Source organism: Copadichromis virginalis, linkage group LG3 (genome assembly GCF_057382275.1).
Source record: "Copadichromis virginalis isolate Kocher_CV1m ecotype Utaka linkage group LG3, C_Virginalis_male_GT1.1, whole genome shotgun sequence".
Taxonomy (NCBI): domain Eukaryota; kingdom Metazoa; phylum Chordata; class Actinopteri; order Cichliformes; family Cichlidae; genus Copadichromis; species Copadichromis virginalis.
Genome location: NC_140620.1, coordinates 46,869,425 through 46,889,156, shown reverse-complemented (window position 1 = coordinate 46,889,156; position 19,732 = coordinate 46,869,425). Strand labels below are relative to the sequence as shown.

At 42.7% G+C, this 19,732-nt stretch overlaps 2 protein-coding genes across 2 annotated transcripts; both read left to right on the top strand.

Annotated features, from left to right (window-relative positions):
• Positions 1 to 2,002: 2,002 nt before the first annotated feature.
• Positions 2,003 to 6,395, top strand: LOC146715023 (5,6-dihydroxyindole-2-carboxylic acid oxidase-like). Its single transcript, XM_085452774.1, has 7 exons — positions 2,003 to 2,394; positions 2,521 to 2,843; positions 4,356 to 4,560; positions 4,674 to 4,841; positions 4,937 to 5,116; positions 5,208 to 5,354; positions 5,442 to 6,395. Exons 1-7 carry the CDS (start codon positions 2,040 to 2,042, stop codon positions 5,627 to 5,629), a joined length of 1,566 nt encoding a protein of 521 aa, XP_085308900.1. The 5' UTR covers positions 2,003 to 2,039; the 3' UTR covers positions 5,630 to 6,395.
• Positions 6,396 to 8,106: 1,711 nt separating this feature from the next.
• On the top strand, positions 8,107 to 13,140 carry lurap1l (leucine rich adaptor protein 1 like). Its single transcript, XM_085451390.1, has 2 exons — positions 8,107 to 8,322; positions 11,667 to 13,140. Exons 1-2 carry the CDS (start codon positions 8,116 to 8,118, stop codon positions 12,054 to 12,056), a joined length of 597 nt encoding a protein of 198 aa, XP_085307516.1. The 5' UTR covers positions 8,107 to 8,115; the 3' UTR covers positions 12,057 to 13,140.
• The last annotated feature ends 6,592 nt before the right edge of the window (positions 13,141 to 19,732 follow it).

Here is a 19,732-nt window from a genome sequence, read left to right as displayed (position 1 = left end):
TGTGAATGGTTTGTTGTGAAGGCTTACATTCAGTCTTCGTTGTGAAGTGAGCTGTAACTCATTCTTTAGAAGTGAATTTAACTTAGAGCTGCAGGAAAACATGTTTTTCTCTCTCTCTGGTGTCTTTGGTGGTTGAAAGATTCATCGTATGGTCACACGTCCAAGCTGTTAAACATTTGGGAGGCTTGCTAGCAAACATGTCGTATCTATGTTTTTAAATCACAGCCATCTTTAGGAGTGTGTTGTACTCCGTGTTGAAGAATATTAAATAATTCCTTAAAGTTAGTTGGAAACAGAAGGTCCTTACTCCTGGAATTTACTCCTGATGAGACAACATGATGTCCCACCTTCTGCTTCTCTGGGATTGTAAAATTCATATATTCTTACTTTTTATGGTCTTTTATAACAGACATGCCGAGAAACTGTTTACCTCTTTACCATTTACATCTTGCACTATAAAGTTTTTGTAGTCCTGAGGATTTTTTTCGAGACTTTTGCAAAGATTTTGGATATATTCGAAATATAATGACCTTGTCTACATAACACACAGTTGGCTAACAAAAAATCTGAGCTTGCCCTTTATTAATCGCCGATAAGTACTGTGTGTTTGCATGGGAACTACAGCACTTCAGCCAGCAGAACCAGCTTCAGCACTGGTTGTGTGGGGAAGCCAGATGACATTATTGTGTGGTGTGACCTCCCCAGGCCACATCTTGGGTTTCCCCTCCCTGCATGAAACATCATTATACCTTCTTTATCTCCAACAACCAGACTTGCCACCATTATTACTTCAAAAGCCTTCCTACATGCAATCCCTCCGGTCTGACATCACACAGCTAGTTCTCATGACACTGATCACCTCATTCCCCACGTCACATTACTGCCAGAGGGGCTGGAGATAGGGAACTTTCAGATGGAGAAGAGTGTGCCTTAGGTTTGTGCGTGCAGTACGAGCCCTCAACAAACACTGTGTGTTTCTGTGTAAGCTCTGACTGGGACGACAAATTTCCTTGTAGGCAAGTTATAACAATCTATCACGTGGAGCATTTAAAAGGCTGATTAAACCAGCAAAGTATTTATTGATCTGTTTTGAATTCAGATTTTAAATTTCCATGCATGACGTGAAAGGAAATAGGAACCTGTTGCATTGTTATTTATTCTGATTTAAAACACAGAGACATTTTTACATTTCTCAAAGACTTTTTCTTGTGGGATAAATGCTGTTCGTGCTTTCAAGTCTCACATACTCTGGACAGTAAAATCAGGCTCGGGTTTGGGGAAAGAAGGAGGTGGAGAGGGAGGGTGGAGGGGCCTTCCTGAGAAGTCAAATGACCTGAAATATGATCACTTTAGCAAACCTCTGAGGCAAGATTAAATTCCAGTGTCACACACACTAGGTTGAATTTCTTCAACATGCTGAAAAAAAAATTTATTATTATTTTAACTCTCCAAACATCTATTCCTTTGCTAAAAGATTTGTGAGGGGGGAACTATTACTTCATAGCTAATTAATTTTCATACAGTGCTCATAAAAGCGCACTGAGACGTTACACTGTGTGTGTGGAAGTAGTCATTTATCATAATTTGTGTTTCTTAGAGTCGGTTATTAATTGGACTTTCTTACATTTAATGCTGTGTTTATTCGGTCGACTGTAGACATCCAGGGACTTTTTTTAGAGGAATAAAAGTGTGCATGACCGGATCACACTACCTTCTCCATCCCTAGGAAATATGATGTTATGTGATGGGATCACGCGGGAGTCAGTAAATCCGGTAGTCATGCGCTAATCCGGTATTTAAGGTCGTCGGTTCAGTGGTTTTGGGGGGGAAACAGAAGTGGAGTCTTGCGTGGGTGCATGGAAGGTGGAGGTTTACACCCACTCATTTGGCAGAGAAGAAATAACTTCTGATGTGAAGTGATGCAAGTGTATTGTGGGGGAAAATAATTAGTTCAGGTTTGTACTCGAAGTCAGTCAGTAAAAACAGACTCGAAACCAGCCGTGCGTAAAACTTTGGCAGCGACTTTTCTTTTTTGGATAATGTGGCAGTTCTGCTTTTTGGTGATTGTGGGCGCGGTGGTTGTGAGCGCTCAGTTCCCCAGAGAGTGTGTGACTCCAGAGGGTCTCAGGAGTGGACAGTGCTGCCCGTCGCCTTCTGGACTGCCTAATGACCCGTGTGGCTCCAGCACCGGGCGTGGACAGTGTGTGTCGGTGGCGGTGGACACACAGCCGCATGGGCCTCAGTACCCGCACGACGGACGGGATGATCGGGAACGATGGCCCAGCCGTTTTTTCAGCCGTACCTGTCAGTGTAACGGAAACTTCAGTGGTCATAACTGCGGCCGCTGTAAACACGGATTGACCGGGCCCAACTGTGACCAAAGAGTTCCTGTTGGTAAGTGCAAAAAAGCTGCCAAAAATGTACCAATTACGCGCATCTTGGGTATTAAAAACTGATTTCCAATTAGCGCGACCGGTTGAGCTAATATGTTTTTTTTTCTCCAATGCTATAATCCTCCAGTGAGAAGAAACGTGATGCAGCTCAGCGCGGAGGAAAAGCGTGCGTTCGTGAACGCATTGGACCAGGCCAAGCGCACGGTGCACCCCGATCTGGTGATCGCAACGCGGCACTATCCGGGCATCTTTGGCCCTGACGGGAACACCACGCAGTTTGAAAACGTCTCCATCTACAATTACTTCGTTTGGTCCCACTATTACTCCGTCAGCAAGACCTTCCTGGGCGCGGGGCAGGCCAGTTTTGGGGGCGTGGATTTTTCGCACGAGGGCCCCGGTTTCCTGACCTGGCACAGGTACCACCTGCTCCAGCTGGAGCGAGACATGCAGGTGAGATAGTGCAGATAATTAGATCTATAACAGCGTACACTGTAGTATTGCGGATGTCATTAGGGTCTTTTTAACTCAAATTTGAAAAAGAAAAAAAAACTAACTGATTTTGTTGCCTGAGAGTCGCTAATCATCACTTAATTGTTTATCGACATCTTTAATTTACCAGTTTAACACCGACAAATGTCCTTCTTGCCTCCCACCACCCCACCCTCCCCTGCCCGCTTGTTTTGTTTTGTCTAATGCGCTGTAATGGCGAAGAAATCATAATTGACGAAGCAATGTCACACCTTAATAAGCGAGCAGCGCGCAAAATGTGACTTTAACCACTTCAAATTAGAGATTGGATTCGGTCTGCACACCATCCATTTGGAGAAAACAGCACTGAAAGGAGCTTTGTTGAAGAGGCGTTATTAGACTTTAACGATCACGAAAGTGACACGTGGAGAATGTTAATAATCCGCTCCAGGGTCGGTGTTGCATGCATCAGTCGGGTCACAATTAAGGGCAGAGAATGAGGCTGCTGTGTGTGCTGTGTGGGTTTGAACCCTGTCAGTGTTGGACTCCTGCAGAGAAGCTCCTTCCTTATCCTGAGCAAGTTTCTGGTTTAAATTGGGATCCCTAATTAGTGCCTTGTTTTTTGTTGTTCTGTTTTCATCCTCAAATCTGTCACACTGGTGAAGTTTGAGGGAAATAATAATAATAATAATAATGGATTGCATTTATATAGCGCTTTTCGGGGCCCTCAAAGCGCTTTACAATTCTACTATTCATTCACTCTCACATTCACACACTGGTGGAGGCTCTTTTTTTCTCCAGTAAGAATTAGAATGAACTGTCTCTGCTTCTTGTCCTGCTGCATTTAAATCATATAGGTAAGAATGCCTGGATTTTATTAGTGTGGTGGGGGGGTTTCTATCTTCAACTCACTCTTTTACCCGACTGGTTTCATATCAGCAAGCATAGACTTTAAAAGTGGGATTTGGTAAGTTTTCCTTTGATAAACCACCGGAGAAGAAGAATTGAAGGAGGGAATAATTCACAGCCAAGCAGACAGACTATGTTCCTTTGAGATTCATGAATATTTTGCCCCTATAAATCCTCTATTGAAACATTTTCTTTACCTTTACGCCTTATCTTAAACTACGAGGTTTTGCATTGGAAAGTCATGAAATAAGTCGGAAGCAGAGCGCTGCACTGCAACTTCCTTTCACAAAGTTTCATCATTTCTGAATCCATCGTGACTTTATAGCGCCGTATACATCCCCCCAACTTCTGTCTTCATATAGACGTTCTACATAACTAAAGGGATTAAAAAGACTTCCACTAGAGCTTTCTTTTTTAGCACAATTTATTAAAAATAAACGAAACTTTAAATTAGATCAGAAAGATTGCAATACCGACTCTTCAGACTGAATGCATTTGGTTTGCATCACAGTCAAATACATCCTTATCCATGGCGACACACTCTAACCCAGCCATGCTTTGATTTTATTCATACTCAATACCCAGGACATGCTGCAAAACCCTTCCTTCGCCCTGCCCTACTGGAACTTTGCTATCGGGGGAAACACATGTGACATCTGCACAGATGACCTGATGGGAGCCAGGAGCAATTTTGACATGAACTCTCTGAGTTCTAACTCCATATTCTCCCAGTGGAGAGTCGTCTGTGAGAGCGTGGAGGACTACGACACGCTGGGAACCATCTGCAACAGTGAGGCTGGAGACTGGTGATGTTGCAGTGATCTGTGGGGGGGTTTTGTTTTGGAGTTCTTTTTGAAAATACGGTAATATCCAGGTTGTTTTCCTTTCCCTCCCTCCCTCCAGGCACCGAGTCTTCTCCCATTAGAAGAAACCCGGCAGGAAATGTGAACAGGCCTATGGTCCAGCGTCTCCCGGAGCCCCAGGACGTGGCAGACTGCCTGCAGGTCAACACTTTTGACACGCCGCCATTTTTCTCCACCTCCTCTGAAAGCTTCAGGAACACCATTGAAGGTGAGCGAGCACAAAGATATTTCTGTCTGTCTGTCATACAACTCTTTTGCGTTCACATACACAGCTTTTCGTGCCCTTTCGTGCTATTTTGGCAGGCTACAGCGCCCCCAAGGGGAACTACGACCCTATAGTGAGGAGCCTCCACAACCTGGCTCATTTGTTCCTGAACGGGACAGGAGGACAGACTCACCTCTCCCCGAACGACCCCATCTTCGTCCTGCTCCACACCTTTACCGACGCAATATTTGATGAATGGTTGAGGAGGCACAGCCCAGGTCTTTCAGTAGCATCTGTTTTTAAAAAAACGTATTGTCCTTCATAATGGCGCGGTGAGCTTTTGTGCTAATTTAAAGTGCTTCCCGACAGATGCGGCTGTGTACCCAGAACAAGATGCTCCCATCGGTCACAACAGGCGCTACAACATGGTGCCCTTCTGGCCTCCGGTGACCAACTCGGAGATGTTTGTGACCGCCCCTGAAAACCTCGGTTACTCTTACCAAGCCGAATGGCCAGGTACACATTTGACCCGCACGCCTTTAATCTCGCCTTCAGAGAAATGCTCAGATGACCTGTAATCATTGTTTACTCCTGCCTTTCCAGGTGAAAATTTCACCCTGAGCGAAATAATAACCATGGCCATAGTCGCTGCCCTTGTGGTCGTCGCGGTCGTTTTCGCTCTCACCACGTGTGCTGTGCGTGCCCGGTCTCACAGGAAGGAGGGCCACCAGCCTCTGCTCGGGGATCAGTACCAGCGCTACGATGATGAGAAAAGCCAATCTGTTGTATAAACTCTCTCTCACACACACAGACACACACAAGCCCCACTTTAAAGCGCCTCTTTGTCTCACAGTGACACGCTTGTGTGGTTTGTTAAAGTCTGAATCTGTTCTCACTAGAACATAAAATCATCTCTTTTGTTGCTGCATTTGCGCGTCTATATTTACAAATAGTGCAGATGTAAATATTGACTTTTACATTTCCTACTTACTGAAGACTTTTTATAATGAAAAGGCCCTGAAATAGACTTTCACCCCGTCTCTGCCCAGCGTCACCCCTCCAGGACCCTGAATTTGATCAGTGGTTAAAAAAAGGCCTTAAATCAGGAATTGCATATCAAGATCAGCTGACTTCTAAGTTCAGTGTTTGCTGATTCACTTAACAAAAAGGGGGCACGCCTGAAAGGAATGTGCCAGTGAGCGTTTTACATCCATTTAAAGTAATGAAGGAAGTAATACTTCCTGAACATGACTATCGTTTTACTAACTGCATACTCTACATCATCCCCTGAGTTTATCTGACTTTTTAGGTTCGCTTGGTTTAGCTGCACAATACCAGAAAAGGTATATTTTATCAAAGTGCCCATGCAATTAAGCCATATTACCCACAAGGGGGTGCTGTAGTTTAATTTCTAGAACTCTGCAGGACCTACTGAACGTTCAATAGATAGATATGCTTTTTTATGATGTGTTAAGTTACTGTTTCACCTGACTTGAAATGTTGCTAATAAACGAAGAAGTAGAAGGAAAATAAAGCACAGTGGTGATTTAGATCAAATGTAAAAGAGTGTCAAGAGTCTTTATTTTCTGTCTTTTTAGCTGAAACACATTTTTCATACAATAGTTGAAAAATGTAATTTATACTTTTGTATTTTTACATAAATAATTCTGTTGAACTTAGGGGCTTTACATTAAATAGTTTGGCATCTGGGAATCATTTATGCTACTTAAGGGTGTGAACAATGCAGGCCCACGGGAAAATCACAGAATTTGATGTGGAACAAATACAGTGTAGAAAATTGGCATAGATAGCAGTGGGCATGGATTTCAGGCTCATTTGCTGCCCTGCGCCCTCGTGCAGATGGTGTTACGCGATAAGCGGCACTGCCCACGAGGTTAAACACTGTTTGCATTGAGTTTTTTGCAAAGCAGTGAAACAAATGTTTAGACTTTTTGTGAAACGTCTTGAAATGTCATGAAACCATGACGCTTTCTTTCCAGGCTCTTTACACTACCATGACCTGGATGATTGAGAATCTGCGCAGAGACGTATTTAAACTCTTTACTCAAGAAAAAACTAGAAGAAGTTAGCTTCAGCTGCTTCATTATTCACAAAGGGTGTTTAGTTTTTACACCAGATGGCCTTCTTGATAAGAGCCCCAGAGGCCTTGGGTGACACCAGGGATCTTTTGCTTGTTAGCCAAGTGTGTAAACCCCTGTACTATGGAGCCACTAATCCTAATAAGTGCCCTAATATTACAAAGGTTTTAGCATTAAAATAAACTTAATGCTTAAAGTCTCCACAGAGACCCAAGTCTCCTTTGTTGTTGGGTCAGGAAGTCTGACAAATCGAGGGGTACAACATGGACCTACTTGTTGTATTGACCCCTCGTGACAAGGGAGCAGCCTAACAGTAATCTGGCATGGTGTTGTGTTCGTGTGTCGTCCCTGTGTCTGACAAAAACCTTTACACCGAGCAGCAGGTATACCATCGCCTCAACATCCTACACTGTCGCATACATATGACACAAACAATGCTATAACGACCCCCATACACATTGAGGTGGTACTCAATTGTAATGGAAAATGACCAAAACCAAGCAGAGCAAACTCAGGCTGAGTAGTCGCTAACGAAAAGAGGCATTATATTTTCAGGGGGGGCAGTAACCATGCCCTTCACCCCTCTGGACACGCCCCTGCTATAACTTCATTTATCACTTCTAGCAACCGTCTTTTATTACAGTTACAGGACTCTGAAAGCACCAGTTGACTGTGACTAGTTTCCCTTGACAACACGAGCTCAGCTTGTCGGGGGGGTCACGAGGTGAGAAAATAAAGAGAATTAAAAGACCTTGCAAAAAGTTATTCATAATAAAATTTTAAACAGTCATGCTTATTTTCTTTGTGGGCTTTTGCCACCGCTTTTGAAAAATAATATCCTGGAAACACCTCTGCTTTTTTATTTCTCTCGCTCTCTCGTCTCACCTGTAGGGAGTCTGGTTTCAGAGGAAGCTCCCCCAATGGGAGGGTCCGCGGAGAGCGCGTTGTCGTTAAACTGTCCATTCACGAGCTTAAATGGGAGGTCTGTTGCTGTGGCAGCGGTGAGTTTAGCGTCACAGCGAAGAAGCTGCGATGAGCGCGCGCCTTAAAACTTTTATTAGCATACTTTGACTCCACTCCTCTCTGATTAAAGCTCACGCGAACAGCCCGCCAGGCTGTGGGAATATAACCTCCGTGGTCGCAGATAACTGTCCTGACTGCGTGTGTGACACCCCGCGATGGAGGAGGACAACAGCGTCATGCGAGACTTGAAGGACATAGAGACGAAGTTGGGCCGAAAAGTTCCGGACAGTCTCTTTCGCTCTCTCGCCGGAGGGAAACACGACAAGTCCGCAGCGCCGCATTCAGGGAACTGCAAATGTTGCGCTAACTCTGCGGACATAAAAAGACTGGAAAGCAAAATGATGTTTCTCAAACAAGAGATGGTGAGTGTATTGTCTGAGCTCTATAATAGCTTGCAAACAGTTTAAGTCTTCTCTTTAAAGCTTAGTTTCAGGTGTTGTAAGTAATATTTTAATAATTACTTTCAGATAAATGTGGTGGCATCGTTGTTTACTGCCAGGGTGGTCCTGTTTCTTCTGTTGCGTTCAAGGACCTTACCTAGACACAACAGCATTACCTGAGCTCCAGGTATAACCATTAACTGTGAACGACTGTCACGGGGGCAGGTGACAGCCGTTCACACTGTGCTGCGGGCAGAGGACTGTTTGTGAACTCCCGTCACCTCAGGGCGCTCGCCCCCTCTCCTGTCGTATGATCCAGTCCACTGCAGTTGTGCAGCTGTAATTATCTCCCCATGCTTGCATAGTTTTATCTGCAATCACTCAAATTGTTCTCAAATGTCCCTGGAATGTCCTGCTAGTCTCAAACTCCGACAGAGTCGCAGCAACGCGCCATTTTAAAAAGGTCAAGACTGGTATTAGGAGTCCCGAGCAGATGGTGTGTCATAGCCAGCAGACTGACCCGCTGCCACAGATCTCGCTCTGATAGGATTAGTTTATTAAAGATTACTGTAAGGACAATAGTAGATCTGTAATTGGCTTTTTTTAGACTTAAATTTTTGGTGGCAGTTATTTTGTTATGCAAGCATCCTGTAAAAGGAAAAAAATACTAAATGAATTTATTTTAAATGAAGTGAGTGTAATCCCAACTGTGACTGGTCTCTCATTTCAGCCACTAATCCAATCAGACCACTTCCTGCATGCACACTCACAAGTTTGTGCCAAGAAAGTGGCATTTAGCTTTTCTATTGCATTATTTGCGAGCCCAAACTAATCAAAGGAGCAAATGAACTGTAAACTGCAGTCCCACCAGGTCTGTTTGGGGTTTTGTATCACAAATCATGTTTTGCATCCAGTGCAGACAAAAACTGTGCTGCACTAATTGTGTTTCTGATATTCATTTTGTGATAGAGACCCAGTGGTGCCATCCTATTAACACAACATAGCTGCTTGGCCTATAATTCTGGTGTAACTCCATCTGCTGAGCTTCTGTGTGTGTGTTTGTGCATAAGGCAGGTGGTTATACTTGCAAAACAAACACACCGGCAGCAATGTGAGCCAAATGAAGGGTGGTTACAAATCCACTCTAAAGAAAGGCTGTTGTGTCAAAGCAGCTGTCTGGAACAGTCTACCAACCCTGTCTGCCTTCATCTGCCTCAGAGTGTTTTCACTGTAGCAGGATGTTGCAGCTGCCCCTTTACCAATTTTCATTCAGACCGGGCGTTTGTCACCAAGTAGACGCAGGGGGAATCCCTTTTGAATGACTCCATAGGCAGTTCCATCCACCCTCAATAGCATGGTTTGTCAGGGCAGGAAGTTTAGTCAATGGCCATACTGTGTAAAGTAGGCATCGTTTATCCATTGTCCTGAATAAAAACTGTCTCTTGGCTGTGATTTGACATGCGTACAAGTCGTTTTTCCGGTGTCACATGACCCAACAATGACTGGAGTAGATTGTGTTTTCTCTGACTAATTTATCTGTGGGGGAGAGTACTATTTCTGAGACCAGGAATGATCCTTGAACCTTGATGCTTACAGTAGCAATACTGACACTGCTCGTTTTTAGTTGTTTTCTTGGCTTCCACTTTACTTATGAGCTCTATTTCTTGCACTGTTAGTGGACTTTGACTCTGTCTTTAAATTGTCACGCCACAGCTACTGGCAAGAAGTAGTCCAATGCCTGAATTACGCTTCAGCGCGAAATCTACGCCATAATCTTCCAGACCAGTCGGACTCATTGTGATCTGTGTTGACCGGACATGTAGTTACATTTCTCAGGTCCCTTCAGGTTACCTGGAAGGTTACAACATGAGGTTAAAAGGAGTTTCCAGTTACGACTTCGATTTTCCTCAGAAGTCTATATCTGGCATAACTCATACCTGTCTGTTTATCTACAGATTTAAATAGGGTGCTGGTGTTGCTCACGTGGCTGTTACAGGTTACGTAATTGCTGGGTCATTTGCTCCAGTTCTGTCATTATAAATGCTAAGAAGTACACTTTTCACTACTGTGTTTGTTCTTTTGAATGCATAACTGTTAGGCAATTACAACTAAATAAAATACTCTACAAGCTCCCCTGCAGTGTGCTCAGAACAGTCAGACAGTTGAATCTGGAATACCATCTTTGCTCTGGAGATGATGAGAAAATAGTGGGACCAACAGACAAGTCACACAGTAGAAGAAGAATATACTGGCTGGGGAGAAAATAATTTGGTATGTGAAGCATGATAAGACTTTGCAAATGTCATTTTAAGTCAGCCCACAACTCTTTGTCTCAAGCTGAGCAAAGAGGAAGACTGCTAGAACCCAACTGAGATTTTTATGACCAATGCCGATATCTGCTGATTTAAAAATTTGATCTGTCGGGCACATGAAATGTAAACAGACTTCTCAGACATTTATCATGTGTAGTTATTTATGAATCCTCACTAAGATGATATGACCGCGCGCTTTAAAAATAGTCTTGTTTTGTTGTCACGACAAGTAATGGATAACTCGTTTACCTGACTTTGGTCAGATCAGCTGGTAACTGTTTATGGCGTTTCAAACAAAGGCTCTAAACACTAGTGGCATATTTAAAAAGGGAACTTCTTCCTTTTAGTAACAGAAGTACTTGAACTAAGACAAACAATGTCTTTAAAAAAGATTAAATCAGTTACTAGTAAAATAAAAGTAGGTAAGTTACAGAGGCCTGGATGACCTCCTGTATTCCCCAACCAGTTGTCAAGTCGTTGCTGAGAGTTGCTGGGTGAAATTGGTACTAAAGAGGGTCCTACATCAAAAACCTTTTTGTGATTGCTTCGGTCACTAGCAGATTGCCTGTAGTTTGTATGGAAAATGCCTACATGTCTGCCAACAGCTACCGAATACCCTAGGCACATTTTGCAAGTGTTTGTAGACAAGTTGAAGTTTTTCATACAAACTACAGTGGCCACTGCAATCTGCTAGTGGCCAGAGTAATCACAGGATGGTTTTTCATGCAGCCCTCTATACCTTGTTACAACTAATTTGAGCTTGCAAATGACATCAAGTTCGAGCAATTGCCCACAACCCAACTGGAGATCGTCAACCAGTCTCTAGGCATATGTGAAAGGGTCTAATATTACAAGGTGTAGGTTAATTTTTCTTTCCCCCCTTTAAGTTAAGCTTACCCACTGCTTACATTAGCCATGTATTTAGAGAACAGACATATTGATCTGTTAACCATATTTCCTGAAATGCGAAATGCAGTGACCTTACTTGAATGTTTATTTTTCTCCACAATACAGGCAAATCTGCGAGCCATTGACGTAAAGCTCATGCAGCAGCTTATGTCCATCAACGAGGGCATCGAGTCCATCCGCTGGATGATAGATGACAAAGGAAGCGTCGCCAGCCATGACAGCAGCCTAACCGGCAGCTTATACAGCCTGTCGGACAGCCAGGACGGCGCCTCGCTGCGAGGAAGCTTCAATAGTTTGAATGATGGCAACAGTGACGGCCTGGATGGTCTGTCTGTGGGTAGTTACCTGGACACACTAGCAGAGGACCTCCCGGATGAACCCTCGCCTACGGACCTTGATTGTTTTGTGGATAAAACGGTGATCGACGGCGACGCCTTTGCCAAATCGCCTTTGAAACTCAGGGTGGAGTCGGATGAATACTACTGCTTTGGATAATAATGATAAGCTAAATGTGGCGATTACAGAGGGACTACTGTAATTTGTGAAGAATGGTTTTCAAAAGTATTCTTCACTTTTAAAACAAAATGCTATTTTTTTTTTTCCTCAAATTGTAGCGAGATGTTAGCAAGTCTTACCTGATGACTAATGTTACGTTTTACTTTCCTGACTCTGTCGAATCGACGCGCCTCTTCAAAGCGTTCACGCTTAACATTCATGTCTTAACACTTTAAACGCAGGTTAATTGAAAGGGTGTTTTATCATGATTCAAAGTTCTTGTTTTCAGCTATCCAATACCTCACTGGGTGTATCTGTCACACTTTTTAGCCTAAAGGTATTTTCAAAGGTGGGTGTGGAAAAAGTAGAAACATCAACTGAACAGCCGATTTTCCTCACTATCTGTGGAAAACCCGACTCTGAGTTTGCGTCAGGTCAACCACAATCAGCTGATCCAGACTAGATTGGGATTTAGCAGCCATTTGGAAAATTGGACATTTCATGCTGAGCGATTCTCGAGGTAAAACAGTTTCAAGTGATTAGTCTAAGTGTCACAGCAAGTGCACTTTGCTTCCATGCCAAATCCTGAGCTCCACTGCTGTATGTGTGAAACTTTTAGTTCTGCTTTTTATTGTTTTTGTTTTGTTTACCGACAAGAGTTCCCAAGTCAAACTCTGCTCAGCAGTAGTAGTTAAAGCATGTAGCCTAAAACACAAGAGATTCGTTGCACAGATTCTTGACTGAAAACCAAAGCAGTTTGATTGTCTCATAGATAATTTAGGGCCTGCTTTAACAGCAGATGGGAGGTTTATAAATGATGGACATATGTGGGACACATGTTTTGCTCTGTGGGCAGATTTTAAATTCACTGTTGTTAAAGAACAGTTTAGCGAGAGCGATACACCGCTGTACATACATGTGTTATTTTTAGCTTTAAAGCTCCTGTGTTGACGTATCTGACGTTTGTATTCGCCTGCTTTTTAAAGCAAAAACTGTTTTTTGTTGTTGTTTTGTTTTTGTTTGATTGCTGATGATCTGTTGTGGAAAATGAAATAATATATTGTGATTTTTCTTGCTCATTGTGCTAAGTTGTTTTGTTTTTTCTTTAAGCAAAGAAACTTCTAAGTATGATGCATTCTGAACCTTTAGGTCCCGTTTTTAGAAACAAACCTCATTTTGGGATCCAAATGAGATGGAACGTGAACCTCACAGTGCTCGCCTTTTTTAGCTGATTGAAGTTGAGAATAATCTCTTAATAATGAGGTCAGACTCCGCGGTGCCCCGTGTAATGTGCCGTGGAAAATTACCCTTGTTAATTCACATTGTTAAAAACTCTAAATTGGGCAAATAGCTGTTTATTTGTAACCTTTAAAATATCCAAGCTGTTAACAAAGGAGGAGTGTTTGGAGTCATTTTCTTTGGCTGGCATAAACTAGCGTTATTAAAGATGACAAATCATGCTGCCAGAAACTCACGAGTATCTGTCATCTGGCTGGAATGACTGGACTGCGTCACTTGAGAGTAACTAAGGCAAACAAAGACGAGACAGAGCTATTGCTGAAATGCCAGCCATGCAGAGTCATTGACGGGCTGTTATGTTATTCTCATTTGCAATGCATCGCGCTGGCTCCTTATCTTTCATGTGATAATTGCAGGTCCAGACGAGCTATAGAGGGTAAGTCTTCATGGGAAAGATGAGAACCCTGCTCTCATCGGCCTGCAAATGAATGAGTGGCCTTTGCCCACTGTACTTCAGTAGCTGTTACGCTCGCTTGGAAATGCTGCCTTGCTCCCTTTGTCCACAGAGCTCCATGTGCGCTGTGACGAATGCTGTTTAGGGTGTTTACTAAACAGTGGCAGCAATCTCAAGATTGGACACAAAGGACACTTTTAAGTGTTACATTAGGTCCAGACAGATATAATCACTGCATCCAGGCACATTAAGCATGCTTTTAACTTTGTCTCGCTCCAAGTGCAGAGCAGCTTTATTTGGTTTTACGCTGCCTTATCTCTACCACCCAGAGGCTTCGGCGTAGCTAAAGACCCCTGTAAAGCTGAACCGGGCTGATTCCATTAAAACCAAAAGATCCGCGTAAATGACAGCGTGACCTTCATGTCAGCAATTCAATTAAAAACAAAAAAATATTCTCTAAACTTTCCCAAATGTAATGTCCCAAAAAATATATCCATATCCAACAACTGATAGCTCATTACTTGCAGGGAAACTGTTGAGACTAGAGTTAGTGGCCGTGAAAGAATTGGACCTACCGAGCAGGTTCTGTCAGTTTATGCTGAATGAGTCTGAGTCAGAGTGTTGCATGGTACACTACACATGAATGGCAGCTGCCATTTGCCCATTTTCTGTGGTTTTAACAAGTGTACGTTTGCTACGTGAAAGGGACTACCAGTTGATGGAGCTTTTAAGATAAAGACAGCTGCCGTCTTTCAGCGCAGCATGCAAGACTCAAACTTTCATCAAGATTAAACTTGAGCCCATCGTCATACTTCATTTCCTCTTGATGCCAACATGTAACGACATCTTTAGAAATTTAAGCAAGGAATGCTGCTGTCCGTGCTTTATTACAGTCAAGTTTGCAGATTCTCCCATCAGCAGCGACGGCCACACTACTCTGGGGGTGAATGACACCAAGGCTTTGCAGAAAACAAACGAGAGGAAAATCGGCTGCAGTCGCCCGTGTTCGGGGGGGAAAAGTACAAAACAATGATTTATTCATTCCTTCAGTTAGTCCTCCGTTACTTCACTTGTGCACATATAATTCCACCGCCGTACAGTCGAGACAGCAGCTTCCAACGGGGATCCATTAGCAAATTAGACACTGGGGTTGGACCTGTGCCACAAGATGAAGGGAAACCAATACTGTCTGGTATCTGGGAAACTGTCACCACGGTACCAAATGAGGATACGGGATATGGGTACTGGAAAGGGGTTCGGGGGGGGGATCAAAAGAGCCGGAGACGGCACGCACCCCTCAAACGGGAAGCGGCACATACAGGCTAAACATGTCGCCTTATTTTATTCTACTTTAATTAGCTTTTCTCTCTGCGGCTGTTTACTTTGTTTCAGAGTGCTGGAAGTTCTTCTGCAACTTTATATCAACTGGAAAAGTTCTATATGAATAAATATCAGTGCTAAAATAATCTATTTCTTTTATACCAGGATGTAGAATGAATGTGGCTCGGTGGGATGTGCAGTCACACTTGTGGTGGACAGTAGTGCTTTAAGTTATCTTTTCTCTTTTTTTTAGCTCTATTACAATAGCAGGCAAGAGGAGCATCATGCTGGGAAGTAATGAAGCTGTGGAAAAGTTTCTGTAGGAAAAATCACTTAATGAATGTCAAGGTCTGCTGTAATGTTTTCCCTCACATGGCATTTTCTGCAGTGCCGATGGGATGATGGCACGCAGATTCATTCTCGTTAGATTATTTTTTGCTTTAAAGTCAGATAAACTTTAAAGAGAAGGTCTTGAAGGAGCTTCGTTGGCCGTCTGCCACGCTGTGAATCTGTGAATTGTTCTAAAAAGGCTTTGTGAAACTTGGCCACTCTTGGGATCTGCTATGTTCACAGCACAAGATGCTTGAAACTGTTTCCGTCGCTGCAAATAATAGATGTTAACGATGGCTGTCTGCGCCCTCTTAAATTACTCTGCTGGCATTTAGAGAAGTGCCCTTTGGGAGCTTCTGTAAACATCACATAGGAACATCGGAGAAACCCAAATACAGAAATTGGACAGCTTGAGAACTTGTTGCCCTCCAGGCTGGTCAGGCTGCATTCCAGTCATAATTAAGCCAGAGCTGAGTTATGAAACTTGATGCAGAGTGCGCTAAAGCAATAACTCGGATGCAGAGCTGGATTTCTTCCTTTAACAGTACAAAAAAAGAGCGTTGGCATTGGCAAAGGATGCACGCTAAATACAGGGAGTGCTTGGTTACTTATCAGATGTGCAACTACAAAGATTAGAACAGTAACCCATGAGACCTAATCTGCACTCTGCTGTTCAGGAATCTCACTGGATGTAACAAATTACACCTAATTCACCGTAGTGTTTTACTGGTACAGTGAACCTCAATTTGTTTATTTTTCAACTCAACTCTTTTCTACACTTCTAGTTGCTTTTATAATTTGTTTTTTTTTTACTACTTTAGAGTAAATCTGGTGACGCCATAACTCATTATCTTCAGAAACTCCCACCTGTCAGTCAAACACAGATACTGTAAAACACTGACGTATGTTCTGGGTCCGAAAAATGCCTAAAAAGCTGCATTCTGTCTGAAGGCCGTTAGATTGCGATAGTTGTGGTTTCAGAAAAACGTCCAGTCCTATATTAGTCTATGAGAAATCAGCTTTCTGAATTGACCTCTGGAAACACTTACCTGATGAATTTATGGGCTAACTCATTCATTTTGGGTCGTACTGAATAAAAAAAATTAAGACTTTTTAAAAAATAACTATTGGTCATACTGTGTTTATAAATGGAGGATTATCTGTGATTTGAAACTGCGCATGCCAAAGGATACAGTTTCACAGTCACAAGTGCCCCGCTCATTTCAACACTTCAGAATCAGATGTCCAAAACCAATAAGAGAAAGTACAATAGCTCCGCCCACTTTTTATGCTGTCTGTGCTTTGATACAATTTAAGTGGACGGGTTGTAAAAATGCTGGGGTGGGGGGATAAATTGGCTCTTGTTGCCAAAGCAGTTGTTTGCACTAGGTAGTATGTGCATGTTTATCTTTGCTGTAAAGTTTGATATTTTAACATGAGCGTCTATGGGGAGTGACTCACTTTAGAAGCTGTCCTCAAGTGGCCATTTGAGGAACTGCAGTTGTTGGCTTCAGATTTTTAAGTTGATTTAAACTGAAATTGAAACTGATAAGATTTATTCATTTATATTTCTAATCAGTAGTATATCATTAAAAAGTACAAAATGCTACTTTCAGCAGCTGGTCCCGATCAGCACAGTGGAAAGCTCCACATGCTTGGTTAGAGAGACTTGTTAATCTATTTTTTTTACACTGGATGCCCTCCCGATGCAGTTCCAGATGGATTTATGTCTCCGTCTGAGATTGAAGTGGGAATCTCTGAAAACTTTTGCAACCAGCACATCTACAAGCCTAAAATTATAAAATACTCTACCAGTAAAATTAGCCTAAGTCGTTGAAAGCTAACATAGTGTAGACCCAAAACATAAAAACTCCCTAGTTCGAGATGAGGAGGAGATGTTGTATCAGGAAGGGCATCCCACCTAAAGATTTGCCAAATCAAATATGCAGATTCATCTGGTGGCATGACCCATTATGAATAAGAGAGCAGCTAAAAGAAAGATTAAGTTTAAATCTTAGCCTAAACTGACATTGACTTAGTCTGAATTAAGGATCATGCCTCATTCAATTTAAAATACATTAATACCCCTAACAATCAAGCCTGACTCTATACTTCCTGCATGATCTCACAGCTTATTGGATTAGACTTAGATGGCTAATAGTAGTATCTCACAACCAAGCCAAATCTGTTAAAAGTTGAGGTTTCTAACTGATTTTGCACATCTTTTATTAACACCTATAGTAGCTACTAACAACTGCTCCTGATAACGGAAAATGAAAATAGCTGAAAACTAGCTAAAAGAACCAGAATCATTGGTTTTTGAATGTTGTTATACTGACTCATACTGGTTGTGAAAGAATTCCTTTTTTTTTTTACACAGGCACAAACTGGTAGAACCAGTTTTACTCTATGACCACCTCTAATCTCAACATGTCTCAACTGTTGAGGATGTATTCCACTGAATGAAATCCTTTCTTTTGTACTGGGAACTGAGGATTGGCTAATTAGTCATCAGTAACCACAAAATTGTAACCTTTATCCCGCTGACTGATTCACCTGCATTTTACTCACGACATCTTAAGTGCTATATAAAATACGTCACATAAAAACAACCACCCCTCTTCTTTTTTCTGTGGTTTAGTTATTTCTTTCTGTATTCTCTCTACCCAGCCTGTTCTTTGCCTTCATTACTCCTTTTGTCTTACGATATGTGGGGTTGCCCAGTGACTGCCTGGCTGCGGTTGATGCATTTTTGGATGGGGTGCCTTTTCCTGACCGCTCGGCAGCAGCCTGAGCCGTTGAGCCAGCTGAGATTAAACAGCAGCTAAATAAGCCGGGAACCTTCGGCAGATAGAGAGAACAGAACAAAACAAGCGTCTATCCCATTTGATCTCCCCTTTTTTCACTCCCCTTTTGCTCTTTCTATCCAGGCCAGGAAGCCTTTCCGTGACTATATTAGGAATCAAAGAGACTTGTACAGAAGGCACTGACCCCGTCAGAGCGTTTGAACTTTTGCTTTGCTCTCCCGATAGCGAGCTCGTGAGTCACGGAGGAGACTGAAAGAAAAAATATGTGGTATTCATTTTTGCTTTGAAGTTTACAGAAGTCGTAGCGTTTCTCATTACTTCGGTCTATTTTGCCTTTGAGATAAACCTCAGCCAGTCAGCGTGTTTGATTTGTAATGTGAACAAAGTAGCCGTGCAGCTGAAAACAGACACAAACAGACTACACTGAGTTATTCCCACATTAATTATTTCCTCGCTGGGTCGAACTAGCGCCAATAAGGAGCTCTCCTAGCGACAGGCCAAAGAGGTCAAGAATCTTTTCAAGTGTTTCCTGGCAACAAGATGACCCTGCGCTGGGGAATACCATCGTTGTAGGCAAGCGTAGTTTGTTTTGTTTTTCCCCAAAATGACAGATTCGTGATTCAACAGACGCTCATTGAGCTAAATGAGGGCAGCTCGGGGTCGGCAGGAAAGCGTTACAATTGATTGACCATTGAGGTCAGGAAACCTTTATCTGATGACTTAATGATGACCTATCACCAGTATATTCACTCATCTGCTGTTTTTGATCTTTTCCCTAGTTCTGCCCATGTGAGTGCTCTTCTGTCATCATTTCTGCACATGTTACACCAGATACTGCAGCTTTCTTGTCACTGTTGGATCTGTGCTCCCCTATAAACCGTCATCCTTCATGCAAAAGAGATGTGATCCTCTTGGGAAAGTACAAATTCTGCTCAATGTCCTGCAAGGAGGGATTCTCCCATGGTCTTTGCGGAGATGCTGTAGTCGCCGCTGTGATCTGGAGTCGTGTTATAAAATTAGACAGTAAAAGAAAACAATCGTATCGCCATTTCTTCTGAAACTATACAACATCAGATATGTTGTAATGTTTGTGGCTCATCTTCGTGCATTCGTAGCTGTCATCTGCTTTTTTGTATCACATCAAATCTGCCTGTTTCTGCTCCTTCTCAGTCTTTCTAACAAATCCACACTGACAGACACACAATGCCGTTAGTGTCCCACCTCTCTGGAGGGCCATCCAAGTTCAAACCACCAAATTTGCCACTAAAAGCTTCCTCTGCACTGCAAAGCTGGTGTAACGGGACCATGAAGGTTTCACTCAAGTGCTTTGGTTTAAGAGGTAAAAGACCTCTAATATCCAAAGAGGGATCAGGGTGCAAACCGGCAAGGTTTCCTTGGCACCCTCTTAAAGCCCCCTCATTCAAATACACAGCTTCAATGAAAACACAGGGTCATTTCTCCTAGAGGAGGATTTGGATGCTCTCCACTGTTGAGATGTAATTTTGGTAGATTCAAATTACCCACAA

Coding starts and splice junctions, on each gene's coding strand:
- LOC146715023 (XM_085452774.1), top strand. CDS start 2,040: ATGTGGCAGTTCTGCTTTTTGGTGATTGTGGGCGCGGTGGTTGTGAGC. Junction 2,395..2,520: donor TGACCAAAGAGTTCCTGTTG/GTAAGTGCAAAA, acceptor ATAATCCTCCAG/TGAGAAGAAACGTGATGCAG. Junction 5,355..5,441: donor TTACCAAGCCGAATGGCCAG/GTACACATTTGA, acceptor CTGCCTTTCCAG/GTGAAAATTTCACCCTGAGC.
- lurap1l (XM_085451390.1), top strand. CDS start 8,116: ATGGAGGAGGACAACAGCGTCATGCGAGACTTGAAGGACATAGAGACG. Junction 8,323..11,666: donor TGTTTCTCAAACAAGAGATG/GTGAGTGTATTG, acceptor TCCACAATACAG/GCAAATCTGCGAGCCATTGA.